At 38.0% G+C, this 25733-nt stretch overlaps 1 protein-coding gene across 4 annotated transcripts in view; it reads left to right on the top strand.

The window, feature by feature from the left end:
* Nucleotides 1-3410: 3410 nt before the first annotated feature.
* MARCHF7 (membrane associated ring-CH-type finger 7) overlaps nucleotides 3411-25733 on the top strand; it is a 51148-nt gene continuing 28825 nt past the window's right edge. For 3 of the 4 annotated variants that reach the window (XR_009403100.1, XM_059394041.1, XM_059394038.1), the window contains exons 1-2: nucleotides 3411-3580; nucleotides 22381-22545. Coding sequence is in view for 3 of the 4 variants with exons in the window: in XM_059394041.1 (XP_059250024.1) it covers nucleotides 22393-22545 (153 nt within the window). In the remaining variant the exon portion in view is untranslated. The remainder of the gene's footprint in view (nucleotides 3581-22380; nucleotides 22546-25733) is intronic. The other variant, XM_059394039.1, reaches the window with a different exon arrangement.

Below are 25733 nucleotides of genomic sequence, written 5' to 3' on the forward strand. Positions count from 1 at the left end.
TGTCAGCTCCACTCAGTGTGGTCAGCTTGGGATTCTCTCCTTCCCCAGCCCCATGCATACTTGGGTGCTCTCTCTCACTCAAATAAATAAATATAATCTTAAAAAAATAAAATTACCCATAACTTTTTAAAAAAAGAGAGAGAACATAAGAAGGGGGAAGGAAGCAGGCTCCCCACTGAGCAGAAAGCGGGGTTCAATCCCAGGACCCTGGGATCATGGCTTGAGCTGAATATAGACATTTAACCGACTGAGCCACCCAGGCACCCCAAATTACCTGTAACTTTAAATAGTTGATTCCCAAATTGGTTGATGCTACAAGGCTTCCTTTCCAGGGATTAAGATTTCCATTTAGGAAGAAATTGGCATCCTTTCTCTTCAACTTAGGGACCTCCCTATAACCACTCTTTTCTCATCCCCAGTATTACCTCCTGTAAATCAAAAGTTTAAGAAATAACCTACATTTAAAAATGATTTATAAAAAGCAAACATGACCACACTTTTTCAAGATCACATTGTTTATTCAAAGTGAAGAGTATCTATAAGATTGCCCTCACATAGAGAAACTTCTTAGAAGGTTAGGTTGTAGAATGACAAAAAAGGAACACTGGAACTTTTTTTTTTTAATTTTTTAAAGATTTTATTTATTTCTTTGACAGAGATCACAAGTAGGCAGGGAGGCAGGCAGAGAAAGATGGTGGTGGTGGGGGGAGCAGGCCACCTGCCGAGCAGAGAGCCTGATGCGGGACTCGATCCCAGGACCCTGAGATCATGACCTGAGCTGAAGGCAGAGGCCTAACCCACTGAGTCACCCAGGCACCACACACTGGAACTTTTAAATTCAATATCTGAAAGAGAATTTTCTAAGCTATTAGATAGTTGAAGAAACGTTTAACCATAAGAGGAAAGGGCTCTTATAACCATGACCAAATGACAAATTTATAAAGTAGAAGGAGGAAATTCATAATAGTAAATAAGACCCTAATTTAGAGAAGTAGCCAAGTTCAGAAATGGGAACCAATCAGTGGTGTGGGCAAGTGAACCAAGATCTTTAGATACGAAAACATACGTCAGAGTTGGTCCAAGGACAAAAACTTTAGCAAAGGAAGGTCAAGTAGGGGAATTTTGTGGGGAAAAAAAAAAAAGACAATTATGGAGTCTAAATTGATCAAACAGTTCTGAATTCAAAAATTTGGCCTGTCAAATCATTTTGTACTGATTTTTAGTTCAGAAAATATAAAATATAGTCACCATTGTAACTCATCTGCAACCACAATTTCCATCAAATTGTCTTTAACACAGGAAAATCTCAATGATTATTTGTTAATAATGATAATTACGTGGAAACTCAAATCAGAGAAGGTATTTTAAGAAACAATATCTAACCATTCTTAAGGAATAAAAACATAGTTATCAGTGATCTTTATCCAATTACTAGAGTCGCTAAGAAATTAGAGTCTGGAAGATATGTTTTGCACAGAAAACTGGTGCCACACTCACCTCTGCTGATATCATCAGTTCTGGGTGGGGAGGAAGCCATAATCTGCCAAAATCTGAACCATTCTTGCCAGGTTTGGGGATTCTGTAGAGAAGTTACTGCTATCAGGTCTGACTGCCATAGCTCAGGAAAGTGGTGCAGCCATTCCTCTTAGCGTTGAAAATACTTGAGAAGATGTTTAAGGGACCTAAAATATTAAGCCCCAGAAACACAGTATTAGGAGTGGTTTAGAGGCGGAATACAATAGGTAATAGTTATGGAGTGCTTACTATGTTCCAGGAACTGATGCCTATCTCATTTAATCCCTTCAACAACCCCACGGGGTACGAGCATTGTTATCAACCCCATTTTACAGAAACAAGTTTCAGCAAGGTTAAGGAATTGCTCAAGACAAGAAAGGTAGTAAGATAAGAGGCACAACTAGGATTTGTACTCATGCAGTCTGGTGCTTCAGGTGTGAGTATCAACAGCCACAAAGCTAGAGGTATATTCAAACAGGCTGAGGAAAAAAATGTTTCCTAAAGTAAATAAGACCCTAATTTAGAGAAGTAGCCAAGTTCAGAAATGGGAACCAATGAGTGGTGTGGGCAAGTGAACCAAGATCTTTAGATACGAAAACAAATTAATTTTGTATGTACTCTAAAGTAACATACGAGGTGCTCTTTAATTCACATCCTGAAAAGATAGACTGGCCTTTACCTGCCAACTTTAAATGATAATAAACTTTAAATCTTTAAAATTTACATTTTACAATTTATTTATAATAGTGAAGCATGGACAATCTGTTAGTCTCCCAGAGTGAAATGGGAGAAGTGATAGCGCGTTCCCTTCAGATGAAATGACAAAAACAAAACAAAACAAAACAAAACAAACAAACCATATAAAACTCATACGTCATTAATTAGAATTACTTGAATGCAATGCATTGCTTAAAATCTAATAAAATAAGTCACTTTAAAAAGTCAGGTGCCCTGAGTAAGCCTACAAGTTTCAATAACTTATCTTTACCGGTAAAGAACTTTTACGTTTGATAAATTACTCAAAATACGCACAATATCACCTGAATCCACGTAATATCTAAATCCACATAAATTGTGGCTTTCTTCTCTTACTCCCTTTTATTTTTTACTAAACCTTTATATATTAAGTTTACCACACTTAGAGGTTTTTGGAAGTTTCGCCTCATTTTAACCAGACCATTTACTTTACAATTTTCTTCCAAGTGAATTTTTACTGCAAAATCCTACACTATCAAGGATCGGTACCAGGATTTTAAAAGACGTAACTGTAAAAGTACACCACCACCAAGACTTAATGACCACCAACAGGGAACGGTCCCGGAGAAACCCGCTCCTACCCCGAAAGGGGAGGGCTCGCAGACCACAGCAGGGCGGGAAGGGAGCGGGAGGAGGGGAGGTCGGATGAAGCAGTGCTTAAGTCAATAAACATTCGCTGCGCCACTTACCAGGAGACAAAAAAAAAAAAAAAAAAAAAAAGAAAGAAAAGAAAAAAAATAGCTGGGCGGTACTTCAGCAGTGGGTCCTGCAGCTTTGCGGGAGGGGGCAAGAGCCTGTAGCGGGGACTCGGGCGCCTGGGAGCGGTAGGGCTGGATCAGAACCTCTCGCCAAGCAGGCGAGGGCGGCCAACTAGGGACAGGCCTCTAGCGCCCAGCTCCCGGCGTCCGCACCCTCACTGGCCCAGCCGCCAGCCCGCCAGCCGACCCGCCGCAGCTGCTTACCAGTGGCGCCTCGCTGCCTCCCCGGGGGCAGCCCTTCAACCGTTGCCGCAGTCAGAGCACCACCCCGCGGTAGGGTACGTCGAGCCCGCCCGCAGCTCTCAGGTCCCCGCAGCACCGCCTCTCTCGCGAGAAGTCGGCGGAGTCTGTGAAGTTGGGGGCGGGGGAGAAGAAGGGAGGGGCTTTCAACGGTGGCGGCTGGTTCTGCGCCGGATCCGGGCGAGGGGCGGGCGCCATTGTGCTTCTCTGCCGAGTGCTCTGGTTTATTTAGGAGCCCTGATCTCCGAGGAAGAAGGCGGTGGTCGCTTCGAGCAGGACGCGCCCTGTACAGTGCCAGCTTGGGAAGAGGGGTAATAAGCTGCGGCTCTCGGGCTTCTCCCTCTGGGGGAGTTGGTTCTAGCCAAGGCCGCGTGGGGGAGGGGAGGAAACGAAGTGCAGGCCTGGGGACGCGGAGGCTGCTTCCCTAGTCTTTGGTTGGGGCGGAGGAGCGTGATCGGCGCCGCGGTTACGGAGGGCGGCCGGGCGCCGGCCTCGACCGGTGGCCTTTTTGTCTCGTGGTGGAGTTTGTGACGGGTAGAGGGGCAGATTGTACGTCTTCCTGATGAACGTGTGGTCGGCGAGGGCAAGGGGCTTGGGTACTGCATTGGCCTTGGGCGGCCTCCTCTTGGATGGGGGTAAGGAGGATCCTCCGGAACCCTGCGGGCCGGGAGTGTCACGAGTGAGGTATTTAGTGAGCGCCGAGTGGAGGGCGGGGAGGGTTGGGACTCCGCCAACCCGGTCTCCAGTTGAAGGGACTTCGCCAGCCCTTAAGTTGCGGTGAAGATTTGGTCATTGATCGCTCCATTTCTTGACTGTCGTGTTACTTTGGGAGTTTTGTATCGTGGGAAATTGTATGTCCTTCAAATTGAAATAGTTGATGGTGTATATGTAAAACGGACCTGTTGGCCTAAGAAGTGAAAATCTGGAAGGCATCAGTTGTAGATATTCTCTCATTTTGATGGAACCGCGTAGTGAAGATGAACACGTACGGAGAAGCACCATAAAATACTACATTTTTTTTTTTTCCCTACGTGCACATGTAGATAGTAATAAATGGGGGAAAATCTGTCCTGGTAGTGGATTCGTCACGACTAGTGTCGTTTGGCACTACCGAGAGTAAATGTGCCAAAGTGAAATTGAATTTAGTAAGTTTTTTTTTTTTTTTTGTAGGACTTTAGGTTTGTTTTGTAAATATTTTAAACTTCCCCGTACTCCTTTCTCACTTTTCTGTCAAGAGCTAAGGTAAGGTTAAAAATGAATTTTTGACTTAAAAACCAAACCGTATACTTTTATTAACAAGGCAAACACATGGTGTAGCTAGATTTTTCAAGAGGACAAACATGTTTCAGGAATGAGGATCAGTATTTCATTTACAGCTCTACAGCCTCTTGTGAAACAGTTGTGTCTGAGGGATTTAGAGTCAGAAGATCTGGGTTTGGGTCTTAATTTTGCCAGAATTATTTAACCTGTGTTTTCTTAGAAACATAGCACTTTTCTTTGAGTTGAGATGGGAATTAGATTAGGTGAGGTAGCTGATAGTAGTCTAACACCTAGGGGGAGTAATGCTCTGGGAATGAATTTTTAATGGATATAAAACAATTGGAATTGATACCTGAAGTCCAGTTGTTTATATTCTGGTCAGAATAACCTTAAAATTTTACTCTGCCTGTGGTACCCCTTCCCTCCATTAATATAAGTTCCATACTACAAATGTTTTTAGATAAGAACTTTTAAAACTTTTCCTTTGCTGTAAATTTATACCACAGATGTAAGCTTGTAAGCATGGTCTTGACTTTTTTCCAAAGTTGCATGCGGGGTCAGATGTCTTGAGTAAGAATGACTAAAAATTCCTACTTACTTAAATACAGGTGATTAGTTTTTTGCTGCTCTGGCAAGAGAGCTTATTTTCCAAGATAAAGCACAGAGATTCCTTTATATAGATACACACCTATGTTCTACATGAAGATGTCAGGTAATCAACTGACACGTCATCCATGGCTCTTGTACAGCCTATTTTTAATGAGCTCTATATCCATTTCACACAACTCTTCATCTCGTGTATGTTTAGGAGTTGCCCATGTTTTAAAATTTTAGGAAAATAATAGTGCAGAATTATCAAATTATGTGAAACATTTTTTGATAATTTGTTATTGTATTCTGGCTACTAGACCAAGGCTTCATGTTACAAGAATGCGCTTGACACAGCATCTGCCTTCCACAACTCACAGTTCAGTCATGAGACTAATGTATAAACAACTACTGCTGTTATCACAGGCTAAGAACATGGTAGTACTGTGGGAGCAAAAAATTGACCAAAGTTTCAGTCTTTGGGGAAATTTTTTACAGGAACTATTGCTTGAACTGAGATGTTAAGGGGACTAGCAGTTTGATAGGAAATTGCAAAGTCATGGTATGGTATTTTGTTTTAGGAATGGACAATTTGTTCCCATAATTGCAACAAATTAGAAGGTGACATGAAAGACCTACTGTTTCAGAAAGTGCTCTATGCTGTGGGAATGCAGAGTTATTGCGTCTGTAAGCCCAATAAAAATGATTTTTAGATTATCTTTACTGACAGCATCCTTCTGTTACTGCAGATAATTAAGTGCCAGTAATGAAGAACAATGGGAAATGCACAAGTGGAATGCAGACTGAAATGCTTGTGTTAAACCTTGTTTTTTTAAGCAACAAATTTAACTTAACTAGTGAATGTTTTAGCTCTTAAATTTAAGAGAAGTAACTGATCACATTAGGATTACAACATAAAATAAGTAGATTTTGAATTATTGTAAGATCTATTTGAAATCACTAAAGCAAAATTCTGTTGTAATGATTTGTAATAACAAATTATTTTATAGAGACTCTATCTTTAATACAATTGCTAATAGTAAGATAAACCCAAGGGTGGGTACAAAATTCTAATTTGAGCATGGCTGGGGTTTAATTTTCATTGATCTTAATTAACTTTTCTATTCTGGTCTGAACTCATGTGGTCAAAACTGGTTTTTCTTGCTCTCAAATACATTTCTTTGTAGCTCTACCAGTTTAACTACATGTTGAACATCTGGTTTTGAAATCACCTACTGCTCTACACCCAGTTTTGTCAACAGGTTTAGAAGAGGGCAAACTTTGAACCTTAAAAGCTAGGTTCTCACCTTTTATAGGCATCTTTGCACTTAAAGTGTTTCTCCCCTTCCAGAAAAAAAAACCTTAACGTGGTGTCCACTCTGAATGAAGATTCAAACTTGACATTTACAGATTAAGTATACTTCAGAGGAGAACAGATTGTCTTATAAAGTAGCATAGACTTAATAGTCATATTTTCTCGTGAAGACATTAAGCATTTTTTTCTGATTATTATTTCAGGCATGGGTATATCTTTGTTTTAAGGATCTGTCATCTAAAAACGCAGAGGCTTGGGGCTCCTGGGTGGTTCAGTGGGTTAAAGCCTCTGCCTTCAGCTGAGAGCATGATCCCAAGGGTCCTGGGATTGAACCCCACATTGGGCTCTCTGCTCAGCGGGGAGCCTGCTTCCCCTCCAACCCCCAGCCTCTCGGCCTACTTGTGATCTCTGTCAAATAAATAAAATCTTTAAAATTAAAAAACAAAAACGCAGAGGCAGTTTTTAAGAAGACTCTCTGTCTTCTAACATAGCTTCCACATCTCCATATTCACTAGGATCAATAAAACACTTGCATTGCCCATTTAAGTATGTATCTGTTTTTTCCTCCAGAAGCAGATTTTTTAAAGAAAAGGCTATACCAAATAGAGGTAAATAATGGAATTATGTTCACAATTCTGAAAGACTAGTGGCTATTAGAATACATAAGTATTTTGTGTGGTAACTCTGGCCTTTCATGCCATGAATTTATTGTATAGTAGTATTGTGCTCTTGGTAATTCACTAACTTCAGCTCCCTTAGATGTTTGACAAATTCTGAAATAGAATCCAATTTTTCACAGAATCTGGGTACATAAAGATACTTTGTAGAAACATTAAAACTAGGGTGAGTTATGAAACTTTATTGCTTCATAGAAAACCACTTCAAAACCTAGTGGATTAAAACTGCTGTTTACTATTACAATTCTGTGTACCAGTTAATCAGTTCTGTTGGTTTTGCCAGGGTTCACCCATGTAACAGCATTCAGCTATAGGATTTCTCAGACTGGAAAGGACAAGATGGTGTTACTCACATGTCTGATGGTTGGTATTGGTTGACATTTAGGCTTTACTCCATGTGGCCTACTGACACGTGGGTCCCAAGACAGCATTCCAAGAGAGTGAAAGTGGAAGTTATAAGACTTTTACAGCTTTTCAGATCATACAGTGTCACTTAACACTGCATTCTCTTAGTCAAAATAAATGTCACAAGACTAGTCCATATTCAAGGGGTGGGGAAAAGTAAGATTTTACCTCCAGCAACATCACAGTATAAAGAGGTATGTGTACTTGGGAGAAATTTGGAGCCCTGTTTTGTAATTTACCACAAGTTGCTTAGAACAGTTTTCAGTACAGGCAGTCTTACAGATGTCCTGATTGGGAATTGATTTAAAATGGAGGATGATAAAATAGATTATAAGATAGGTCAGATGTTGATAATTGTTGGAGACTGTTGATTGGTACATGGAGGTTTATTACTGTTTCTAGCATATGCTTGAAATTTTTTTTTTTAAAGATTTTATTTATTTATTTGACAGAGATCACAAGTAGGCAGAGAGAGAGGAGGAAACAGGCTCCCTGCTGAGCAGAGAGCCCTATGTGGGACTCGATCCCAGGACCCTGAGATCATGACCTGAGCCGAAGGCAGCGGCTTAACCCACTGAGCCACCCAGGCGCCCAATGTTTGAAATTTTTAATAGTAAAATTTTTAAGGCATACTTGGGTATTTGAAACATTTTTGTGAGTGATTTTAACCTATTTAATATTTACTAGAATAGTACCTCTTTGTTTAATATTTATTTCTTTTGTGGTATGTGGATACTAAAGAGGGTAGACCAGTAGTACTGCAATTTAGGGAATTATTAGAAGTTCTTTATAAATTTTATTAGAAGTTATTGAGAAAACGTGTCTTTTCATTTGCAAATAACTGTTTCCCTTAATTATAAAAGAAAGACCAGGGGTGCCTGGGTGGCTCAGTGGGTTGAAGCCTCTGCTCTCGGCTCAGGTCATGATCCCAGGGTCCTGGAATCCAGGCCCGCATTGGGCTCTGCTCAGCAGGGAGACTGCTTCCTACTCTCTCTGCCAGCCTGTCTGCCTACTTGTGATCTTTGTCGAATAAATAAATAAAATCTTAAAAAAAAAAAAAAAAAGAAGAAGAAGACCAAGTACATTAAAGAAATTTTGGAAAACCGAATATAAAACAGAAAACAAAACCCAACCAGAGACAACAATAAAATGTTAATAATGCTTATTTTTCCCAAATTTTTTCATACACTTAAATAGTCAAGGTATTTTTTTAGATAATAATCCTCCCATAATAAATCTGAATGACTTTAAAAAATCTTTTTACTATGTGTTAAAGACAATTTTTTAAAAGATTTTATTTATTTTAGGGAGGGAGAGAGCGCAGGGATCGGAAGGTTGGGGAGCAGAGGGAGAGGGACAAGCCGACTCTGTGCTTAGTGCAGAGCCCTATGTCGGGTTCAATCCCAGGACCCTGTGATCATCACCCAAGCTGAAATTAAGAGTGGAATGCTTAACTGACCCGAGCCACCCAGGCCCAGCAAGACAATGTCTACTAAACTGTATGAAAATCTTTAATGGTGATAGCATTGCCTAATAGTAGCGAGTATTTGCTGAATACAGTACTGTGTGCCAGCAAAGTTCATAATACACCTTTGAAGTTGGTACTATTATTATCACCATCTTGTAGGTGAATAAATATTAGAGAAATTAAGCCTAGAGTCATACGAAGTAAAGGACAGATCTCATAGCTTGCATTCTTAACTGTCATTTTTGCAAATAGAAATGGGCTGGTGTGCTAAAAATTGTGCAATGCTTAATTTATCTTTCCTGGCCTCAGTTTCATACTTATTTCTGTTAGTTAAATTAATTAATTAAAGGGAAGGTCTTAAGTGTGGCCATACTATTTGTTACTGTAGATGGGCCTGGGGCCTGTTTTGTTAGTCTGGTTGTTTGGTTTATGACTACTGTGTGATTCTTGACAGATCCTGACCAACACTGTTTAATGGAAGAGAGTGGTCTAGAGAGTAATGGGAAAGGATATGCGTTGTTTGAGAGATCCCCTTATAAGCAGAATTAGCAAAAAAACTTAACATTGTGCTTTCATTTTTCTGATCTTAGTCATTAATAAGCTTTCTAAATTAGGTAACCAGAAATCCAAGTCATACTTCTTAATCTGTGGTAGTACCCGAAAAAAGCTTTACTGTTATGTAGGGAAATATGTAGAACTCCTTTAGTCTTAAGCGTTTCCTTATACTGCCTGAAGCTTTTCAATTCACTTTTTCATAGTGCCCCAGATCTACTCATTAGGCATAATCAGTGGAGAGTGATCTCCTTAGGCTGACCATACAGAAAGGGACAGTGAAATCAGAAGGCATGGAGGTAGCATAGGTGTATGGGTAGATAATGTGAGTGATTGAAAATCTGTTATCACCTCAGCTTGCTCTCTGTTTTCAAAACTGTTTCCACCATGCTTCTAGACCTCTTCTGTGTACTTCAGACTGTTTCTTTAAAACTCATGCTTCTCTGTGTTCTACTCTGTGAATTCCCTGCCAAAAAAGAAAAAAATGTTTGGTTTTCATCAGTATTCTGAACAATTCCTCCCCACCCCCATAGAATTCTTTTTTTTTTTTTTTTTTTTTTTTTTTTTGTATTTATTTATTTGACAGAGATCACAAGTAGGCAGAGAGGCAGGCAGAGAGAGAGGAGGAAGCAGGCTCTCCACGGAGCAGACAGCCCGATGCAGGGCTCTATCCCAGGACCCTGGGATCATGACCCGAGCCGAAGGCAGAGGCTTTAACCCATTGAGCCACCCAGGCGCCCCTAGAATTCTTTTTTATTTGACATACTGAATCTGCTTTCTTTCTTTCTTTCCTTTTTTTAAAAAAAAAAATTTTATTTGTTTGTCAGAGACGGTGGGGGTGTGAGGGAGAGGCAAAGCAGGCTCCCTGCTGAGCAGCAAGCCCTATGCCGAACTCTATCCCAGAATGCTGGATTATGACCTGAGCGGAAGGCAGATGCTTAACCTACTGAGCCACCCAGAATCTGCTTTCTGTTTACTTTTGGGACCTCATTAATTTGCCTCAGAGCCAGTATATTTCTTCCTAATAACCTGTCCTTAATTGGGGACAAACTCGGAATTTTTTTTCTTTGTTTTTAGCTGTTGGTATCTCAAAATCTTGACTAGTTTCTGAGCCTATAGCCTGTAACATTAGGTTGTTCCCTATTATTCCACAAAGGTAGTAAAATTAGTTACTAACTTAATTCTAAGAAATGCAGGAATATGTATATGAATCTGTTATTAAGGTTAGGCAAAACTAGATAAATGTTTCATTTTTGAAAACACTGTTTGTCAGGAATATTATTTCTGGGGTCCTAAAGGAAAAAAATAATATTAGTGGTGGTAAAATTAAAAAAAAATAGTGGTGGTAAAAGCTTCAGAACCATTACCTTGTTAAAGTATAAACTCCTGAGCTAAGGACCCGAGATTGCCTTTATATAATATGGGTCTGATTTTATGTATTCATTCCCTTCAGAGACCTTTCTGTTTCTCTCTCCTCTTCTATGCCTTCAGTTTTACTCTGACGCTCAGATTGTTTTCTTTTTTCCAGTTCTTTAACATGCTTTAGCAAGTTTATGCCTTATTCCTTTTTCTATTTTTATTCTTCAAAGGTCATCTCAGATGTAACTTCCCCTGAAGTCTTTTGCATCTGGAACTTTGGCTATTCCCAGTCAGTGCTCCCATGGCATTTTCAGGTTTTTGTTGTTTATAAATGAAATTTTCATAGGATTAAGAAACAGGAAAAAGGGGCTCCTGGGTGGCTTAGTGGGTTAAAGCCTCTGACTTTGGCTCAGGTCGTGATCCCAGAGTCCTGGGATCAAGCCCCACGTTGGGCGCTCTGCTCCGCAGGGAGCCTGCTTCCTCCCCTGTCTCTCTGCCTACTTGTGATTTCTCTCTCTGTCAAAAAAAAAAAAAAAAAATATATATATATATATATATATATATCTAAAAAAAGAAACAGGAAAAAATAAAATAAATACAGTGGTGTATCTGATGTAGAAATTGGTATAATTGCTAATTCTCTTTGGTAATTATTTTAGTTGGGCTTTCTAACTCTTATCCTTTTGTCAGTTTTGAAAAAAATTTCAGGCAGTATCTCTTCAATTTTTTTCTCTGCCCTGGTCCTTTCCTTCTGTAAATCCAACTAAATGTACAGTAGACTTCCTTATTCTTCTCTCAGTGTCTCTTAAGCCCTCCCATCTGTATTTATTGCCATCTGTTCTTCCATGCTTCATTCTGGATTGTTTTTCTTTTAGCTTATTTCCTCTAGTTCTTCAGTTTTGCTTACTTTATTGTTAAATGGATCAATTTTCCATTTTGCTGACATTGGGGCCATATTTATGTAGTTCTGTTAACTCTTGTCTCTTGGCAGTGGGTTCATTTTTTTCCTTATATTTTTGTGTGTCTAATTTTTGGTTAGTAAGTTTAAAAAAAAATAGAGGCTGAAATAAATAATATTTAAGCCTGGATATAGACATACTCTACTTCTGTCAAATTGTGTACTGTGATGGGCTGAGTTGGTGTCGACTAGTTGAGCCAGGCTTAAACTTTATCATCACTTTATTTACCTTCAGAGTTCTTCAGTACTAGACTGCCATTACTTAGTGCTTAGAGTGAGGCTGGGGTACTGGAGGATATCTTACAGTAGTATTCTTTTACAGTAGTATTCTTTTACTATCCTCAACTTCCTGCAGGGCCTGCGCATCTTATTATAAAAGTTTTTGTCTCTCTCTCTCCCCCTGGCTGTTGTAACTTCCTCAGCAGTAGGCTGTCTTTGTTTCTTATTTGAAGCTAAAGCTCATGGTAAAAGGGGGTGTTCTCAGTTCTGTATATCTTTCTTTGGTCTTAGGATGGCTCTCTGTGCCCGGTCCTCAGAGGTGGGGCTGTCTCAAATTTCTGTTCTACCTGCCTCTTGGAGTCCAGAGTGCATGCAGTCCCCTGCCATCCCTCCGCTCCCCCTGCACCCCAAAAGCAACTAATCTCTGCCTTGTATTGATGGAAGATCTTGGGCAAGCATTCATAGCCCTTCCTCAGTGGCCGCAGACCTTTTGCCTTGTATTAGCATAGAGTCTGTGCTGGAAGTGGGTTTCATACCTTCTTTTCCTAGCCACAGCCAATCCCACCTTGTACTCTTGCAGGTTCTGGAGCATGGCTAACCTTCTTCAAGTTCCCTTTTCTTAAGCATAGGCAGGCCCTGCATGATCATACTATAGAGAATGAAGTTTTCAGCTCTTCTGTTTGTCCTCATTCTTTCTTACGAGTTTTCAATGGAAGCCTTGGAACAAAGACTCAAACTTGTGTCGAGGCTCCCAGAGTTCCTAAACTGTCTCACACTAGCAAATATTTACCTTTCAGTATTTAAGAATTTGATCAGTTTTGGCTGTTTCTTATCAGCCTTTCTGTGACCACCTTTGTTTTATTTCTTCTTGTGGAGGGGCTTACCATTCTGTGTTGTTCAACTCATCTGTTGCCTTGTAGCCTCCACTCTGGTAGACTCGAGAAAAGTGATTTAATAGATTATCTGGCTTACCGTTATGTTAGGAGTTAGAGTGATGTTCTCTTATATTTTTCTATGCATTAAGCAGAAAGGGGAATATTTAAGCCCAATTTTTGTTTGTTTTGTTTTGCTTGAAAATACTCAAGCAAAGTTGGGAGACTAGTAAAATATCAGTATGCGCATAGACATGCCTTATGCATGTCTTGGACTTCGATTTCTTATGCAAGACTGGTAAAATTAAAATTTAAACTTTCTAGAAATTACAAGTGCTTCCAGGGCAGAAGTGGCTTTTGTATTTTCATATCTCTTAGAATGCCGTTTTCCCTTCATTACTGGTGTAGTAATTCTTGTCAGTAAGACTTCATTGCTTTTAAGAGGATGGTCTTTATATTTTATTTTTTTTTATTTTTTATTTTTTTTTAATATTTCTTTCGTGGTCCTTGCCTTTTCTTTTTTCTTTTCTTTTTTTTTTTTTTTAAAGATTTTATTTATTTATTTGACAGAGAGAAATCACAAGTAGATGGAGAGGCAGGCAGAGAGAGAGAGAGAGGGAAGCAGGCTCTCTGCTGAGCAGAGAGCCCGATGCGGGACTCGATCCTAGGACCCTGAGATCATGACCTGAGCCGAAGGCAGCGGCTTAACCCACTGAGCCACCCAGGCGCCCCAAGGATGGTCTTTATATTTTAATCCAACATTTTTCATTGTTTTGAGGAAGGATTGCTTTGAGTAATCTGCTATCAAGAGCTTCTGGTTCTTGGGGCACCTGGATGGCTCAGTGGGTTGAGCCTCTGCCTTCAGCTCGGGTCATGGTCCCAGGGTTGTGGGATCGAGCCCCACATCGGGCTCTCTGCTCAGTGGGGAGCTTTCTTCCCCCTCTCTCTCTCTGCCTGCCTGTCCACCTACTTGTAATCTCTCTCTGTCAATAAATAAATAAAATCTTTAGGAAAAAAAAAACTTCAGGTTCTTTTGCATAGCATTTTGTATATCTTTGTTATTTATATCTCAGTTACTTATGTACTTGCTTATTTTTTTTTTTTTTTTTTTTAAAGATTTTATTTATTTATTTGACAGAGAGAAATCACAAGTAGATGGAGAGGCAGGCAGAGAGAGAGGGAAGCAGGCTCCCTGCTGAGCAGAGAGCCCGATGCGGGACTCGATCCCAGGACCCTGAGATCACGACCTGAGCCGAAGGCAGCGGCTTAACCCACTGAGCCACCCAGGCGCCCCTGTACTTGCTTATTTTTATTCCATTCCCTCTACCCCTGAAATACAAGTTTTAGGAGATAGGTTTTATTATTATATTTGTAGAATTCAGCATCCCACCTGGTATATTGAAAGTACTCAGTAACTTTTAAAAGTTTTTTATTTTTTTGTTCTTGTTCTTGTTGTTTTCATTTTTTTGGTGGTAATTGGACATTAGGTGGAAACAGTAGGTTAGAGTTTTGGATGCTGGGCCAAAGAATTTAGATTTTTTCTATAGGTAAGTACTAGGAAAAAAAGTTTGATTGGACATGACATCATTGCTAGTAGAATGAAATAAAAAAGATGAAAATGTGAGTTCAGTTTAGATAGAGCCTAGCATGGTATTATTAAAGACTAACTATGTTGGTTTACCCACAGTAGCCCTGGTATCCAAGTAAAGTTTTCCTGAAAACATTGTAAAATTCAGCTTTAATTTGTTTGTATTCCAGTATAAGTTGTGATACAGTTTTTCAGTTGCACTTAATATGTAATTATGAGATACTAATAATTGCAGATAACATCAGGCACAGAATTGCAGAATTTTACATGTCAGTTGATGATAGAGAATTTCTTTAGGCTTTTTATCTGAACTGAGAGGAGGCTTAAGGCAAAATTATTTCCACAGTATAGATTTGAATTGTGCTGTTTATAGGTAGAACACCTTTTTTGTCTGAAGATCCTTTATAATATTTAGCGGGTCACTGGAAAACATGAACTTGTTTTAAAGAGTGCTTCAGAGATTTTCAGGAAGCCCAGTAGAATGAAATTATCTTTAGGCGGGGAAGAAGTGCCAGTTTTCCTAGTAGGTAACAAGTCACAGGTTTATGAGATGAACAGACTATATAAATTGTAAAGTTGGTATGAATATCTCTTTTCCATTCCTGTTGCTTATGACAGTCATTTTTAAAATGCCTCAAGGTGAGGAAGGTATTCTTAACAGGCAGGGTAAAATCACAACCACTTAGGTAAACTAATAGTTCAATATCTGCTCCAGAGAATTTTTACCCAAGTGACCTCGTTTCCAAAGCCGACAAGTTCAGTGGAAGTCTCAAAGATTGATTAAAAGATTTTTGTAGCTCATTCTCTTCTTCCCATGTTCAAACCAAGTCTGAAGAATGGAAAATCAGCCCCTGGGAGCCATCAGTGCCTCAGTTTACTCAGATATGTTGATAAGGAACAAGAACAACTAATTCCATCAGGTGGACCCTTGATGCCTAGAACTTGCATGAGGCTTAAAGAGAATACAAATGGTGTTGTAGAAATTTCACAGCATCATGAATGCTGTATACAACTTCAGTGAGAAGGCATGGCAGATAATCCCATTCCATTCTGCTCAAGCTCATGTTGCACTGTCCTATGTGACTTACAAAACACAAGTGCAAGGGTACGTACGTGGCTCAGTTGGTTAAGCATCCAACTCTTGGTTTCGACTCATGAGTTGAGTATGGAGGCTACTTAAGATTCTTGCTCTCCCTCTCACTTCCCCCCTGACTCCCAAAATAAGAAAAATTAAAAAGTAAACCACAAGTTCAAGGATGAAATTATCAAGAATTTCAGGATGTCAGGAGCGAGCTTTCAGTCAAGTGCAGGGTCTTGTCCTGCATATGTCACACACCTATGAAGCCAGCCAGTTCATCTTATTACCAAATAGCTGTCTAACTCAAGAATCACATCTTAAGAAATTTAGATTTAAAGGCATACAGTGTTAGAAAAACAAAGAAACTATTCTAACCATTGAGGCAAGATTACTTAGGAACTGTTTTGTACTGTACTCTTTAAGTCTTGGTTAAAAGTATTAAGCTTCAAATACCTTTTCCTGATAGTTCTTATACGTTTCTTTTACAGCACTTAGAACAATTTGTGTGGTTTGTTTGTTCTTTGCCTGACTACAGTATTTTCCTAGTCATTATCTAAGTGTTTACATTCAGCACTGTCCTCTCATCTCCTCATGTTCAGTATTAATGTGCCTAGCACACACTACATATGTAGGCTTGAAAAGATGTCTCCATAGTACTCTGTAAGTTTGGTAGCAGTCTTTCAAGGACTGCATATTTTATTTTTTTTCTACAGTTTTTTTGTGCTTTTGACCTACAACTTATGCAACCAAATTATATAAGTTTTCTGGTAACACCTACATTGTCAGAATTCAATCAGTTTATGTAGAGGAGTTTCCAAAAATAGTTTCATAGAGTATAAATTCTGTATCTCAGAGGACTCTGCCTCTTTGCCTTCTCCCAAGAGATTATTTTGAGCAGATTTCCTACTAGGTTAGTTTCATTCTGCAAGTAAGTCTGCAAGTAAAAATTGAGTATAAATACAAAGTAAACTATAAGGTATGATTAAGAAGCGTAATTGTTATAGAACCATCCTTAGGCCTGTATCTCTTAAAAAAACATTTTGTCTTTCTGTTAATACCCTCATCACAAATAGTCCCTTGTTTAGTATTTTTTTCTTAAGATTTTATTTATTTATTTGACAGACAGAGATCATAAATAGTCAGAGAGGCAGGCAGAGAGAGAGGAGGAAGCAGGCTCCCCGCTGAGCAGTGAGCCCTATGCGGGGCTCGATCCCAGGACCCTGGGATCATGACCTGAGCCGAAGGCAGAGGCTTAACCCACTGAGCCACCCAGGCGCCATGTTTAGTGGTTTGTTTTTTTTTTTTTTTAACCATCCTTTATTTAGTATTTTTATAACCATCTTAATAAAATAGTAAACCTACTACTTGTTGAATCATTTATGGGTTTTTGCATGTCAGTATTTAACCATTGATATTCTTGTTACTAATGTATACCTTCTTTGAATGTCCAATTCATAATTATTTCTTTTCAATGAAATCCTGTATGGATGTAGTATAAATGGTTTATAAAAAGCTGAAGATGGCCGGCGGGGGTGGGGGGTGCCTGGGTGGCTCAGTCTGTTAAACAAATGCCTTCTGCTCAGGTCATGATCCCAGGGTGCTGGGATCAAGCCCCTCGTTGGGCTCCCTGCTTCTTCCTCTCCCTGTGCCTGCAGCTCTGCCTACTTGTGTTCTCTTTCTGTCAAATAAATAAAAGCCTTTAAAATAAAAATTTTTAAAAATAAGTTAAAAAAATTAAAAGCTGAAGATAAGGGTGACTGGATGGTTTGTAGTTTAGGTGCCTGACTATTGATTTTCTGTTCGGTCCTGACCTCAGGGTCTTGGGATCGGCCCTGCATTTGGCTCTGTGCTCATTGGGAAGTCCCCTTTGGGATTTTCCCTCTGCCCCAACCCCGCTTGCTTGCTCTCTTTCTCTAAAATAAATAAATCAGTCTTTAAAAAAAAAAAAAGGCTAGAAGGTAGAAACGATTTATGTTAGGCAACTTTGTGTGCTTTATCATCCAAACCAGGCCACTTTTTTTTTTTTTTTTAAGATTTTATTTATTTTGACAGAGATCACAAGTAGGCAGAGAGGCAGGCGCTGAGAGGGGGAGGGGAAGCAGGCTCCCTGCTGAGCAGAGAGCTGATCCCAGGACCCTGAGACCTGACCTGAGCCTGAGGCAGAGGCTTAACCCACTGAGCCACTCAGGCCCCAAGGGCTATTTATAATTGTCCTGGGGTAATGAGCACGAATTAGGACTTTTCTGGAGATACTAGACAAACCAGGAGATAATGGTCATCATATTTTATTTTATTTATTTTTGATCATCATATTTTCAAAAGGGAAAGAAGAGTACTTTGCCCCACCCTTCATTCCCAGTGTCTTTCCAAAGGTACTGACCCTCAACTTTGTAGCTGTTCTGGGATTTACCTTAACATTTCTAGAGAATGTTTATACTGTTCATGATTTTTCATAGTATTTTCCTTATTCATGCTTGTTGTTACTTTCCTAATCATCTCCATCCCATAGCATGTTTGTAGCAAAATTGTTGATTCAATACCTTATTATAATACATTGTAATACATTATTGTAACTAGTAAATATTCACCCACGTTTCACCCAGACACCCTGTTTCTTTCTTTTTTTTTTTTTTAATTTAAAGATTTTATTTATTTATTTGTCAGAGACAGAGGGAGAGAGAGCGCAAGTGAGCACAGGCAGGCAGAGAGGCAGGCGGAGGCAGAGGGAGAAGCAGGCTCCCCGCAGAGCAAGGAGCTGGATGTGGGACTCGATCCCAGGACCCTCGGATCATGACCTGAGCCGAAGGCAGCCGCCTAACCAACTGAGCCACCCAGGCGTCCCGTGACACCCTGTTTTTTGAACAATATCTGTTTCCTAACAGAAAATTTTCATTTGTTCTTTGTACTTAGCAATTTTTCTTTCCCAGTTGTATTATGGTCTCTGCCACATATGCCAAATAGTATCCATAGGAGTCTCCCCCAACCACTCCGAAACTTTGCTTTCATTATTCAGTCCTGCTGCTGTCCATCTTATCCTTCCTACCTACCTTTGGAACTATTTCCTGGGTTCTGTGTCTGGACTTCCCTTTCTTAACTGTTTTCTGGGTTCCATGTCTGTTTCTTTCATTCTTTATACTCTCAATTTCGTAGGACATACTCTTCATTGATCTTCCTTTGATATTTGTCTTGTTTTTTGATCTTTTTAAAAGATCTTACATGTCTGAAAATGTGTCCTATTCTCCACCTCACATTTAATTGTTAGATTAGAATTCAAGGGTAAACATTTTTCTCAGTACTATAGGCATTGCTTCATTGTCTTAAGACTTTTTACAGTTGTCATTAAGAAGCCAGGGCAAGATCTTCTCTTCTTTTTTGGTGTTATAAAATTTCAAGGTGTTAAATTGTGCTTAGTGTTGGTCTTTTTTTTCTTTGATCCTGCCGGGTTCTCTGGAGCTCTTCCAATGTGGAGATTTGTATCCTTCAAATATTTGTATCCTTCAGTCCTGGAAGGGTTCTTTTATTTCTTTAGTAGTTTTCGTTTTCTTTCCATTTTCTTTATTCTCTATTAACCATGGCTAAAGTAAGATGATAATTCCCCTGGTTAATTCTCCTATTTTAAAGTTGTATTTTCTACTTCTGAGAGGTTTCCTCAGTTTATTCCCAATAATTATGTTGAATCTCATTGTATCACCATTTTCAAAAAGAGTATCCCATTTTCAATGTCCACAAGCTCTTTATTATACTCCAGTTGTTTTCTTAAGCACCCTGTTATTTTATGAATGGATGTCTGTTGATCTCTGAGGGTAGTAGTTAGCTATTTTCCCCAAATTTTCTTTATGTTCCTTTTTTTCCTTTTTTTAATCCTGGAAAAAGGATTTGATTGGATACTTAGTAATCCTTAATGTTTATCTGTTTGAAGGAAATGGTAAAAAAAACAAAACAAAACAAAACAAAACAGTAGAAAACTCTTGGTGACTAGTGGACTTTGCTGTGGGGGAGGATGTTCCTGTGGCAGTCTAGCTTGGTAATTGGGAGCAGTCCAAATACCAGTGTCCAGAAATCTTTGTCCATGTTTTTGTTTGGTGATCCAAGAGTAAAATCCCTTAATTTTATGGCAACATTGTAGAAATAGGGTTGGGAAAAGTTCTCAGGTCTCAACATTGAACATACAGATTTTATTTTTCACACTTAGTCCTGCAGATTTGATTATATACTTGGGTGGGATGGATTACATCTGAAATCCTTATTCTGGAGAGAATAAATACTTTTGGAAGATTGAAGCTAGGGGAAGAATTTGTTGGTTTACTGTTTGAACTACATATTTGACCTCAACTCACTTTTAACGCCATGCATCTTTTATGGTGGTATCTGGTACCCTCAGGCTGCTTTTTTGTGTACTAAGGCCAAATGCTTTGCTTCTAGTTTCTACCTCTTAAGGGCCTAGGGTGTAGTTTTATCTTCTCTGTTTAATTATTGTGCCTTTACTCTTCCTTTGGATTTCCAAATACACATTGAAATCTCTTGCCTTCTGTGGCCCCCTTTGGATTCATTACCTATCGTTTTATCAGGGTTTTAGAAAGGGGCAAAACAGGTACATAAGGATAATCTCTTGTGTTTTAACTGGAAGTTCTAAACTGACCTTTTTTGATAAGCTTGCTTTGATTTAGTCATATTCATTGTAACTTTTACTGTGGTTTGTCATTAGGTGGACATTTTTAGTGGAATAATTTTAATTGATAATGAGTTTGTGTTACATCTTTTTCATGTTTGTTGTGTATCTCCTGCTGTAATATAGACCATATGTTTTAGTGTTTTTTTCCTCTTTTCAGTCTCTTTTCTGTTATTGCCTGATACCATGTTTTTAAAGTAAATATCATAACGAAAGGAAATTCTTTTGTAGTAACTTTTAAGGTAGAAAGTTGTGATTGATCCAGAGTTGGTGAGTTAATGAGATTCCATGCCAAAAATAGATTAGGTATTTTTACTTTAAATTTGAATTTTTTTTTCCTTTTTCTTTTGTGGGGAGTAGGGGTGGATGGTTGGGGTGGGAGGGACAGAGGGAGAGAAACAGAGAGAATCTCAGCAGGCTCCATGCTCAGTGCAGGGCCTGATACAGGGCTCCATCTCACAATCCTGAGTTCATGACCCGAGCATAAATCAAGATGCAGATGCCTAACTGTCTGGAGCCACTGAGGTGCCGCTGAATTTGAATGTTTTAATAAAGCACATACGCCTTATCCAAGTGGCATATCAGATAAGCACCTCTGTTTGTAGTTACTTTAATGTCATCCACTACCAGAATAAGAAGGAAATTTTTGACCCTTCTTGAAAGTGGGTAGGGAAAAGTTGAAGAGATTATTGTGATTTTTTAAATTTTTTTGATTATAAAAGTAATGTCTTCATGGCAGCACTGTTTGTAATAGCCTAAAATTGGAAACAGTTCAATGTCCATCTGCAATACAATGGACAAATAATTTATGTGTATTGATAACAATGAAATACTATATAAACCAGTTAGAGTGAACTTATTACAGCTACATGCTACAATACAAATGAATCTCAGAAATACAACGTTGAGCAAATAAAACCAGACATAAGAGAGTACATGTTCTATCATTTCTTTCGTATACGCACAGGTGTCCACCCCTATCCAAAAGTAAGAGTATTTCTTTGAAACCTTTTGTAGGCTAGAATGATGTAAAGTGAAGAAGCAGTTATTAGTTTATATGGGAAAACTTTCTGAGTTTTCCCAGACCCAAAAATATCTCGTCTCAGACTTTTCTGTTACTGTACACCATATTGTGCAAATGGATACACAGTACACATTGAGATAAAGCACAGAAGCTTGCAGACAGTTTAAAGTTATGGCGGCTTGATGCTAAGATGAGGAGTGTAGTTCCTGGGGAAGGAGGTTGGTGTTGGCACTTGCTACTCAGGGTATACACTGCCTCAGTGCTACAAAACAAATGTTGAATGCTGTTTTTTCACTTTCCGTTCCCTTTTTATAAAAGCAAAAATTCTCTCTGGATTTCTTATGCTTAGCAAAAGCAGATACCATATATAGGTCTTTCATAAAAGTGACAGGGCATAATGTGAACTTTTGAAAAGTGGGAGGTACCTGTATATTTAAAAGATTACACATAGCTATTGTGACTCTTGGTCTAGGTTGAGGAATGTTTACTAAAGAAAACTTAGAAATTATCACTTTTGAAAAAGGGAAATAAAACAAATTATAGCATAACTTAGAGTGTCTTAAAGTATGTACAGAATAGAAGCACACAAAGAAAAATGATGAGTGTTTTCATACTATGACTAGAAATTGAATGGGGAATGTACAGAGTTTCCATGTGTGTACAAAGTCTGTGAAAGTGTAGTGTGATAGGGGAGTGCAAATAGTATAGCTAATGCTCATGGTATGAGTATTAAGCACTAATAATAGGTAAGGATAGCAAGACAGTCAAGAACAAATTTGTGTTGGATTCCATAGAGACAAAATTGAGTAAGGAAAAGAGCCCAGGCTTTGGAAACAACCTCAGTTCTTCATCCCTCTTTTATCAGTTTGCTTCATTTTATGGACAGTGGGAAGCCTTTGATGGACTTTAGACTTCTGCCTTAGAGAAGACAGGGTGTTGATAGTCTCATAATTCACCATGTCTGATATAGTTAATTTGCATGGTTAATTCTTGATTCGAGCTAATGATTAAGGAGGATTAAGAATCTAAGGTTTGCAGTGTTTTTCCAAAGGTAATTATTCAAAATTTGCATTTCACAGGAAACCTCAAGAATGGATTCTAAACCGTCAAGGATTCCAAGAAGAATTTCAGTTCAACCCCCCACCTCTTTAAGTGCTAGGATGATGTCTGGAAGCAGAGGGAATAATTTAAATGATACCTATCACTCAAGAGACTCTTCATTTAGACTGGATTCTGAATATCAGGTAACATCTTAATTTGGAATATATGTACATAGTTTCTTTGAAAACTATGATTTTATGGTTTTATGGTTTTTAGATTTTAGGAAAGTAATGAGTATAATTAATAAGACGCTCAGATGGATCTGAGGCATCCTGTAATAAAATACATTAATATATCCACAGGAAAATGAATGATTATTCACACCAAGTGGCAAAAACTCAGTGTTTTTAGTCTTTGTGGATTTCAAAATTATGAAGGAGGCATTGTGGTCTTAATGTAAATCATTATGCTTTATTTCAAAGACTTGGAAACCCATTTACTTAAAAACATAAGTATCAGTTTAAGTATAAATTTGACTGCATTAAACAATGTGGATGACTTGGTCAAAGGATAGAAAGTGCATCCTTTCTTAACATTGTACGTATTCATCTGACTTTTTCTCTGCATGTACAAGGCAACAGTGGAGTAATGATTGTTAAGGGTTTTTTTTAGTATGGCTTCCAAATATTTTGCTTTTAGTGGCAGGTGATTATTAAATTGACAGACTGTCTTGTGAAGATGTATTACTAACAATCTTTTAGACATACTTTGGGACTTTATTTTCATGGTTAATCTAATGAGTTTGCAGATTTATAATCTACATTAGCTACTCTTATATATTAGTTTTCCTTTGGATTGATAGCACTTAGGGTTTTGAAATGGTTTATTAGTTATACTAACTGTTATACATATAACAGTTATGTTATAAACATAACAGTTGTAAAAAAAAGTATAAATCTCAGAAGCATGATTTCTAGGTTTAATTCAATTCCTATTGTTCATCTTTCAAATTTCAGGTTATTGCATTGTTGACTAAAAAAGCTAATTAAATCATATGTGATGTGGACAAGTCTGATGTTAGGTAACTTGAATCTAAGAGAATCCTTCAGTGAGAATTTTCATTTACGCATTTATAAATGTATATAACATGTGATATTCTACATGACAGTCATTTTTTAAATGTTTCTATGCAGTAATAAGCATATTACAAAATACTCAGAGGAAAAAAATTCCCTAAAATGCATATATCACATACTTCCTCATTTTCTATGAACTATTACTGAGTCTTTTTTTTTTTAATTTTTAATTTTTTATTAACATGTAATGTATTATTAGTCCCAGGAGTACAGGTCTGTGAATCGCCAGGTTTATACACTTCACAGCACTCACCATAGCACATACCTTCTGCAGTTCACTGAGTCATTTTAAATGCTGGTTGATAATTGTATGTATTTTTTTTAATTCTGTTGATTGACAAAAGGACACTTGCCAGAGGTACAGAATCACGAGACTATCCTGTAGAAAAGTTCTGGGTTACATGATTATGACTTATTAAGAGCAAAGATTGTTTTTTCCCCCTGTATTGTCTCCATAAAAAATTTATCAGTAGATCTTTTTCTAATTTTTTCACAGAGCTTTTTAGTGAGGAGCAGACTCTGAAACCAGACTATACTGCCTGGGTTGGAGTCCTGTTCCACTACTTACTGTGTGAATGTGGGCAAGTTTCTTTATTACGTCCTTGTTATTTTCTGTATTAGGTTGTTAGTGTTAGATGAATTATTACACTGAATGAGAATACTGCCTGTCACATGATATACTATATAAAGTTAGCTATTACATTTGTTTTTATTATAATTAATTACATTAGCTGCTAAAAGTCTTAGCTGTATTTAGAAAATTTATTGACATTCACTTTAAAAGACAAGAATTTTCAAGGCTATTTCTTCCAGCTTTTTCTTAAAGTCCTAGATTACTTTAAAAATCTCGGTTTTCGGGGCGCCTGGGTGGCTCAGTGGGTTAAGCCGCTGCCTTCGGCTCAGGTCATGATCTCGGGGTCCTGGGATCGAGTCCCGCATCGGGCTCTCTGCTCAGCAGGGAGCCTGCTTCCCTCTCTGCCTGCCTCTCCGACTACTTGTGATTTCTCTCTGTCAAATAAATAAATAAAAAATCTTTAAAAAAAAAAAAAAAAAAAAATCTCGGTTTTCATTGTGAAAGTTAAACAAGTACAAGCATAAAAAAACACTTGATGTCTTACTGATTCTTAATAAGATAAATCAGCATTGGAGTTTTTCTTAGTTTTTCAGTTGCTTTAAATGGCATCCAATTTTTTTAATGGATTATAGGAACATTTCCAATCTTAAATCGGTTACTTCTAGCTTGCTTTGCTCTTTAGTTTTGATTTAAAAACAGACTTCTGTGTTCTTGTACAAATTATTTTATATCTGTGTTTCTTTTTACGTGGTTTTCACGTGGCTTTTATTAAGCTTTTTTATTAAGCTTTTCACGTGGTTTTATTAAGATTTACTGAAAGAAATAACACATTAAAGCACCTAAAACAACTCTGCCTGGAACTTAGTAAGATGTGTCTGTTTATAATAATGATGATTGTGATTGCTATTGTTATCATTATTTCCCGACTTTATATTGGCTTAAATGGGTGTTTTTAAGGTATAGTATAGTATGTTGTCAGAATATTAAAATTACATATGACATATTTAGTTTTATATAATATTCTTAATACTACTTAACAAAATATGTTTAATGAATGAGAACTTTAAATATCAAAGGGAATTTTTTTTTTTTTAATCGCTGTTTTCTCACAGCTGTTTGCAATATAACACTCCCCTTCTCTCTGAAGCTTCAGAAATGAGGGTCAGGACTAGGCATGCTCAATTTCAGTTATGTTAAGGATTAAATAATAGGGAAATACTTTATATAGTGCTTAATATTTTATGGAACATTTTTTGCTTTTAATTTTAGTTAAGTAGGATAATACTTGTGTCATTTTGAAGATAGGATCTGAAATCTGGGAAGAGAAGTGGTTTCCTTCAGTCACATGATTAGTATATAAGTACCTGAGTTTAAGAATCTAAGACTTAGGGATAGCATTGTTTCTTTGGGAAAATACAGATTCTAAGTTCCGAACAATTGATTTTCTGAAGATCTTTTGGTTCTCAGCCATTTGTAAGCTGGGATGCCTCTGTTATTAACCCTACTGGTATTTCTGTTGCTTCATCTTGGAAGTTTTTGTTAAAATTTGAATGGTTGAATACTATGATCGTCTTATCTCTTTGTGAGCAGTAAGTAGAATTTTAAATATTGTTTAAAAGAGAATTTAATTCCTTTAATTCATATTGTCAAAAGTAAAAATTTGGGAGCATTCTGTGAATAT

This window comes from Mustela nigripes, chromosome 3, assembly GCF_022355385.1.
Source record: "Mustela nigripes isolate SB6536 chromosome 3, MUSNIG.SB6536, whole genome shotgun sequence".
NCBI lineage: Eukaryota > Metazoa > Chordata > Mammalia > Carnivora > Mustelidae > Mustela > Mustela nigripes.